The 8516-nt window shown below is 38.6% G+C and overlaps 1 protein-coding gene across 1 annotated transcript; it reads left to right on the plus strand.

Moving 5' to 3' along the window:
• Positions 1–664: 664 nt before the first annotated feature.
• Positions 665–6499, plus strand: LOC101310376 (serine/threonine-protein kinase Nek5-like). Its single transcript, XM_004291630.1, has 14 exons — positions 665–753; positions 864–930; positions 1025–1090; positions 1206–1252; positions 1360–1405; positions 1514–1594; positions 1682–1724; positions 1848–1897; positions 2815–2896; positions 2977–3026; positions 3449–3513; positions 3842–3893; positions 3970–4539; positions 4673–6499. Exons 1-14 carry the CDS (start codon positions 668–670, stop codon positions 6149–6151), a joined length of 2784 nt encoding a protein of 927 aa, XP_004291678.1. The 5' UTR covers positions 665–667; the 3' UTR covers positions 6152–6499.
• Positions 6500–8516: the final 2017 nt, after the last annotated feature.

Consider the following 8516-nt stretch of genomic DNA (forward strand, 5'->3'; position numbering starts at 1 on the left):
CAGTAGATAACCTACTAATTCAAATCCTTTATTAGCAAGATAAAACACTATGCTCCATCTTCTCCCTTAAACGTCATCTTCTTCTTTGCCAGAGGTGAAGTTGTGCACGACATAAGAACTGCCATAAGCCCCATAATTAAGGAGGTTAGGGTAGTTTTGGGGGGTTTCCATAATTAGCGGTAGAAAATGTAATGATAATCAAGTAATTAACTAATCTTGGAAATCTTGCTTGCTCAAAAAGGCCCCCACCTCCACCTGCAGATCGGAAAACAAGTGGGCATATCCAATTAAAGAGATTTATTTCTTTAAAAATGAATAGACAAAACTCAATTAGTGAGGACAGCTACCTGTGTCGGCGTAGAAGCCAGCATACCCACTTCACAGAGAGAGAAGAAGAAGCACCCTGAGCTAAGCTGGACTATTGCTTGCTTCACCCCTCAATGATTAAGCCGAGGCCAACCACATTCGGCTGAGCCCGCATTGCTTGCAATGAGAGCAGGAGCAGGAGCAGGACCAGTCTGGTGGGATTGGAATTGAAAGCTGATCAGGACAACATTGATTAGGTTAAGCGGGAATGGCGTGAGCTTGGAGTGAATGCGAGAGTGTCTGTTTGATTTAAAGACGAGGCATTGGTGTGGTTGATTTGGGGTCTAGGGAGGAGTCCAGGATGGATCAGTATGAGCTGATGGAGCAGATCGGGCGGGGAGCTTTTGGGGCTGCCATTTTGGTGCATCATAAGGCGGAGAGGAAGAAGTGAGTTGAATCTGTGTAATGCTGTGCGTTTAGGGTGGATGATTGTAGCTAATTTTTTATTTTTATTTTTATTTTTTTATTTTTTATTTTTTTCTTTTGATGTGTTTCAGGTATGTGTTGAAGAAGATCCGGCTTGCGAGACAGACGGAGCGGTGCCGGAGATCTGCTCATCAAGAGGTGAGGTTTCGAGTTCCATAATTTGATTTGCTGGTAGTTTTGTGTAGATTTAGTTATGTTGTTGTGTTGCTTGATATGTGTTTCGGCATTGTAGATGGCTCTTATTGCGCGGATTCAGCATCCCTACATTGTCGAATTTAAGGAAGCTTGGGTTGAGAAGGTTAGGGATTCTTGTTTACGTGTGTGTTGATGATTATATCAGATTTGTGTCTTATTGGTTGGATTTTAGAATTTTGTGTTTGTGCTGAATCGGAAGTATTGGATGGGTAATGTAGGGTTGCTATGTTTGCATTGTCACTGGATACTGTGAAGGTGGAGATATGTGAGTAGTTCTCTGTTGTTACAAACCTTGTTATTTGGTCTGGATTCATGTAATGTTGCTTATTTTCAGTTGGTTTTCATTCTGTTTGTCTTGTATTAACTTCTCAGGGCCGAGTTGATGAAGAAAGCCAATGGGGTTTATTTTCCTGAGGAGGTATACTCATTTCTCTATTCAAACAAAACCATGTTTTCTGTTCTCACAAGCTAATTTAATAATTGAACTTACTTGTTGCAACTGTTCTGGTTGTGTTTCATTGCTTAGAAACTATGCAGGTGGTTCACACAGCTACTATTGGCAGTTGAATACCTGCATTCAAACTATGTTCTACATCGTGATCTAAAAGTATGTTCACCACTGTTAGCACTTCCCATCTGAATTTTTATTTGGATTTTAGAGTTTCTAAGATCAATCTGCTGGTCTCTTTTGCAGTGTTCCAATATATTTCTTACTAAGGATCATGATGTTCGTCTTGGTGAGTTGAAGATGGATTTGACAATGGTTTATGAAATGATTACACGACTATATTGTCATTACACTGTTTTGAAATAAACTATGTCTTTACCATTCTTTTTTTGTTTTGTTTTGTTTTATACAGGGGATTTTGGTCTTGCTAAAACTCTGAAGGCGGATGACTTGGCTTCTTCGGTATGTACATATGGAGATTACTTGTGTTTCTATGTATTTTACTGTAAACAACGTTTGGTTTGTATAACATGTACTTGGTATGAGACATTCTCATACCCATGAAATGCTATAAGCTCTTCATGAGGTTATATATCCTTTATCCTTTACTGCTACTATGGTGCAAGTTTTCTAGAAATAAATGAACCTGATATATACATATCTAGAGAGGACACCTCCTTAAACTCTTAAAGTGAGGATGTTTTTAGTTCTAGCTTGTATTTTGACAATCAAAGCCACTCATTCCCTAGTTACTAACCCACATATGAATCCTACAAAAAATTATCCAAAATGAAAAACGTTTAACCATTTGATTAGCACAATATTCGTTTTAATTTTATCTAACGGCCTACAATTGTTTACGTCAATTTGAATGACCAAATGATTATAGAATTAGTTGAAATTTTGTAGACATGTTTCTTGCATATGAATCTAGAGGATCAATGGTTGAGATCGTTAAATGAAGTCATCTACTAATGTAAAATAGTAGAAATCCTCAAATTCTTAAAGTAAGGAGGTCCTCTTTAGATCCTCCCTCTATATACATACATATATATTTCCATATTTCAATTTAGTCATATTCTCAGAGTGACATGATTCAAATAAAGCTACCGCGCAGTCTATTCTTTCTTTTCCCTTATCAAATTTTCCTGAATTAATTCATATTAATTCATTATTTAGTAAACTGAGTGAATAAATGTCTGGATAACCATATTGAGGGGTCAAATTGGAAGCTTTTACATCGACCAAGGAAATGAATTGGTTCTTTTCTTTTTTGAAAGGACGACTTGGTTATTATTCTAGAGAAGTTGAGGTATTATGGTAATAGTGACATTGCTGCTATTATGGATCTGATTATTTTCCTATACTTTCATGAGCAGGTTGTGGGGACCCCCAATTACATGTGTCCCGAACTGCTTGCTGATATTCCATATGGCTTCAAATCTGATATCTGGTCTTTAGGTATGATATCTTAGATGTGTCTTGTTGTCTTTGCTGTATAATTTATCCTTGTCTGGCTGACATGGTTGATTGTTGTTCAGGCTGCTGCATATATGAGATGGCCGCTTATCGTCCAGCTTTCAAAGCTTTTGTAAGATTCTTTACATCTCTCTTGATATTGATTTTATAAATCCAGTATGATTTGATAGGAATTCTAATTGGCAGATGTAACATTTTATTTCCTTCCTTTTCACATCAAGTAATAGTTGAAAAGAAAAAAGATCTCTTTAGTGTTTTCTCAAATCTAGAAATTCTGATCTTTTTCCAGTAATCGGATGTTTATGTGATTACTTTAGCAATATATGAATTTGAACCGGCCATCCAATATATTCAGATAAAAGCCAAAAGGCCATGCAGTTTGTAATTTTTTAATTCAATTCTTAATTCTTGTCCAATTAGGAAAAACAACTGATTAAATTAGTATTTTATGATGTGTGAATGGTCGAAGAGGGTGACTTGCTACTGATATACATTCCTTGATGTTTCGTTTAATCTGGTTTCAGGATATGGCAGGGTTTGATAAGCAAGATCAATCGTTCCTCTATAGGTCCTTTGCCTTCCTGCTATTCTCCATCGTTGTAAGTTTCCGCTGCTATTGTTAACTTTTACTGTTTCCTAAATTCACAGATTCAACTGTATCAGGTGTTATGTCAGTACTTTCAATTCTTACTTTTCATTGCAACTTGGTATTGCTCTGTGTTATGTATGTGCATCTCTGAGCATAAACATGGCAATACATATGTGAACATAAAACAGATACACACTCATATTGTTATGCATTGAAAGGATATACATAAATCCATAGGTATAATTAACACTGCTGGTATTTGATGCCCACCTTTTCTTTTTCTTTGATTTTAATACCACTTTAGCATAATAGTCATTGGTTGGACGTTATGCATGCAGGAAAACACTAATCAAAGGCATGCTGAGAAAAAATCCCGAGCATCGGCCAAGTGTAAGTCTCTCTCTGCGATACTTGGCATCACGATTGACAATTTTGAGCCTAATGATTATAACTTGTTCTCTGTCAGGCAACCGAGGTTTTGAAGCACCCTTATTTGCAGCCTTATGTTGAACAATATCGTCCGTCATTTATTACTCGAACAGCCTTCTCCCCGGATAAGCCTATCTCTGCAGCCCGTGAATCTCGTAGACACATGGCAGAAAGCCAAAGCAGTAATGGTTCGAGCAGTGATAAAGATAGTTTGCGTTCAATTGAGAAACACATTCCAGAAATGGAGTCAAACTGTGATAATAGAAATACTGAGTCATACTTGGTTTCCCTTGATGATGAAGAGGGCTGTGAGCATGGTCTGAATGTTTGCAACATCAGAATGGAAGAACAAGAGTCGACGAGACTTTCACATCCTGAACAGAAATCTAATGTTGAATTTCGGCAACCAAAAACCATTAGGAATATAATGATTGCTCTGAAAGAAGGAAAAGTTCGGGAAAGTTCACCAATGAGAAGTAATCGTGCAAAGGTTGTTGCCCCCACCCAAAGAACTAACATGGAAGCAGTGTCTAAAATACCCAGGCTGACTGCTTTGTCTTCTGGTATCAAGTCCAGTCCTGAGACACCAACTGTTCTTCCATCAAAGGCAGTCCCTGAATCTGCAAAACGGGCACAGGGATCCCATCCTATAAAGCATCAGGTAACAATAAGGTTTTTAGTGTTATTTTTAGTTTAATACACGGATTAAACTGATCATTATATATTGTGATCGTTTACAGCTACCTGTTGTTGAGTCTTCTCCAAAACCTAAACCCAGAAACGATGGTACTCCTCCCCCTGTTCCTGTGAAACCAATTATTGAAGATGGACTTCCTAAAGCTAGGCAAAGAACTCCTCCTACAATGATTAGACGCCCTTCCTTTCCTCCACGGATGAAGCAAGTAGGGGTTGATGCTCCGAATGCAGTGAGCACTGTTCCTAAGGTAGGTTCAAGAGAGATCTCTCAGGAGCCTGAAACGAATCCTCAAGTGCCCAATGGTTGCCAAATAAAATTATCTAGAGAGGTAATGGAAGAGCCACAAAGAGATCAAGAAAGAGGTTCAAAAGCAATGCAAACTGACAGCAGCAATTCTATCTCCTCTTCTGTGTCTATTCAAGCATTTGAGATTTGTGATGATGCAACGACTCCTTTTATTGACATGACAGAGAAGATGATTCCTGATGTTGGTACTGTCATCCGACCTGAGAGTAAAGAATCTCCATCAAGCAGCTCAGCTGCTACTCAATGCCATCCAGTGGTGTCTGAAACTGTGGAAAACACTGGGAATGATAATATATCTAAATGCTTAGCCGAAACATCTATGGCTAATCTAGTTCTTCACCATAAAACAGCTGATGATAAACAAATCAGTTCAGCTGTCACTCTTGATCCCCCAGTCGTAGTTTCTGAAGAGAGACTTATTTGTAGAGTTCACACTCCTGTAAGCAGGCCAAGTAGTACCCCAGAAACAGTGGTCCAATCAAAACTTACATCTACGTCTAGTGGTCATGACAAGTTCATGGTGAGGGAACTTCTATCCCCAGCAACAGATACTACCCTCTCCACTGCTCCTCCCAACCAGAAAGGTTTTCCTGCAGAGAAAGGCACTATTTTGCAAAATCCAACAATTGAAATGCCAGCTGCTGCACATCTTCCTCCAGCTTTTGATGATGTTATACATGTCATACGCCATAGTAGTTTCCGTGTTGGGAGTGACCAGCCTGTAATGGAAACTGTAGAGATGGGGGTTCAGAATATGGATGTTGGTAAGCTGATAAATGTAGTAAGGGATGAAATGGAGATGCGAAATGCAAATTCCCCTATGGCTCTTAAATCATCAACTTGCTCTGAAACAGTAAGCCCAAAATCAACTAATTCTGAAAACAGTGGTGCCAAAGAAACTGAGATTGCAAATCCTGTTCCTTCAGCTCTGAACAAATGTGACTCTGCTGAGCCAACAAAGCCTAGTCCTCCTATCACCGAAGAAGAAGCACCAGAAAAGGAGATCATGGATGTCAAGTCTTTTAGACAGAGGGCCGAGGCTCTTGAAGGACTGCTAGAATTATCAGCAGATTTGCTGCAGAATAATAGATTAGAGGAGCTCGCAGTTGTTTTGAATCCGTTTGGGAAAGATAAATGCTCTCCAAGAGAGACAGCTATCTGGTTAGCAAAGAGTCTTAAAGGTATGAGGGCTGAGGAGGGCGGACGGAGTTCATGAAGTGTCACATCTACTGTAAGCTTTCGCATCTTGATATTACTAGACACTGCAATTCCAGTCTCAGATTTTGCCACACCTTTTAACAATTCAAATCCCGTTTGAATTCTAAAGAGAACAGCCAGGTGTTGAGTTTCTTCTATTCATTTTGTGATTCTTTGAATGCATATGTGGGGATGCATCCGGTTGTTGTACATAGTGACAGTACGTATAATTACATTGTCTTCTGGCCAAATGTATGATATGCTGAGCTTGCAGTCAATGTTAGTAACGCAGAACTTGCTGACAGCTTTGTTCTTCTTCTGAATAAGATTCCATAGATAGTATCTGCACGGATGGAAAACTATTCTATACATTTGATTTTGCAGATTAATGTTTATTTTGTTTTTATAAACCTTCTTGTATAGAATTTCACGAAGTCTATATTATTCTCTTGTTGATTTACTGTTTGTCGATGCACAGCTGTTCATGCTTTGTCATAGCAAGTTCCATAACGCGTGAGAGAAAAATTTTATATAAGCAGCCTTGTGTATCTCTTTACATGGAAAGAAGTCGAGTCAATTCACAAGTTTACCTTGGAACCTCCATTGCACACTTTGATTAAGATCCCACTTCGACAATGGTGGAGGACGGATTAGGCGTAGAAGTAATAGACACATCACTAGAAACAAGAACACAACTTGGTATGAGCTGCTAGGAACAAGAACACAACTTGTTATATCCGTAAGAACAGCCCAGTTTTGATAAAAAGTTCCCTTACAAAAGATAACAAAATCTTGCTTAATTAGCTGTAGAGTCGAATAAGGAAAAAAAAAAGTAATGAACCGAGAAATAAAGCAATCAAATCCATCAAATTCTCTTTAAAAAAGTTCTATCCCCAATATCTGTAGTTCGAGTCCAACTCTCATAATCAATTTCTCTTTAATTAGCTGTGGAGTCGATTAAGGAAAAAAAAAAATAATGAACCGAGAAATAAAGCAATCAAATCCATCAAATTCTCTTTAAAAAATTTCTATCCCCAATGTCTGTAGTTCGAGTCCAACTCTCGTAAGGCAAGCACGTTTGAGAGACCTTTGAGTTGTGTGTTTGGAGAGGAAGATTAATTTGGCTTTGCTCGGATACTACCGCTAAATCTATGCAATTAACTTTGGTATGATATTATAGTAACTGACCGCATATGATCATGCATCGGTTCATAAATTTGATTTTTGAGGAGAGAAAAGGAAAGTTTGTGAGGAGAAAAGGAAAATGATTAAACACTTGTGACACCTTATATTTTACTCATAAAAACAGTTTTGTCTCACGGTTTCCAAATTTAACTGATATATCTTTAAACTTTCACTTCGTCATGAATCTGTGTCAAGAGATTTAGGTCTAGTTTGATACAGCTTCGCTTTTTAAAAAAAGGGAAAAAGCCCTAATGCACAAATAGTACATTTTTCTAGCCCAAACCAATCAAAAACAGATTACACAGCCCAAACCAATGTTTCTTAGTAAAAATATAGTTATACCCCAGCCTTAATAACCGCTTCCAACCCACTCCGAATTCAATTCCTTCATCGACGCCACTCCGAATTCAACCCACTCCGCTTTGCTTCTTCAATCTATCGACGCCGCTTCGCTTCTTCAATCCATCGACGCCGCTGCCTCACTCCTCACTCCATCAAGACCTCAGCCTTCGCTTCTTCAATCCATCACCGCTGCTTCAGTACATCGCCGCCGCTGCTTCAGTACATCAACACCGCTGCTTCAGTACATCGCCGCCGCTGTTTCACTACATCGCGCTAAATTCTTCTTTTTCAGGTGAAAAGAAACCCTAGCATAAATCTGTGTTTGTACCCCCAATAATGTTGTCTGGGTTCATATTTCTCTGCTTCAATGTGTTTTATGGCAATGTAGAAACGGTGTGGCAACTTTACTACCCTTAATAAAACTTTACTAGGGGTAGTAAACTTTAATTTATGTTTGCATGTCAGTTATTTTCCACTGTCTGGATGTGTCTAATGGCTGTGTTCAATACTAGGGGTAGTAAAACTTTGATTTTGTTGAATGCGAATTGTTTTCTAGGTCTGCATGTGTATAATGGTGTTGGAAATAGAAGTTTACTACCCCCAGTAGAAGTTACTAGGGGTAGTAAAATAGAGTTTGGTTTGCACATCAGTTGTTTCTCTTTCAGAGTGTATATTGGCCTTGGAGATGTTCTATTGCAAGTTGACTACCCCCAGTTGAAATTTACTAGGGGTAGTAAACTTTTTAATATGTAGTTTATAAAGGCAGGATCACTTGGGGTAGTAAAACTGACACGACCCACCCCGAATTTCACCCTGAAACCCGGAGTAAGTCGTGCGGGGACCACCTCCAAGGAAAA

The sequence above is a fragment of the Fragaria vesca genome, linkage group LG2, assembly GCF_000184155.1.
Source record: "Fragaria vesca subsp. vesca linkage group LG2, FraVesHawaii_1.0, whole genome shotgun sequence".
NCBI lineage: Eukaryota > Viridiplantae > Streptophyta > Magnoliopsida > Rosales > Rosaceae > Fragaria > Fragaria vesca.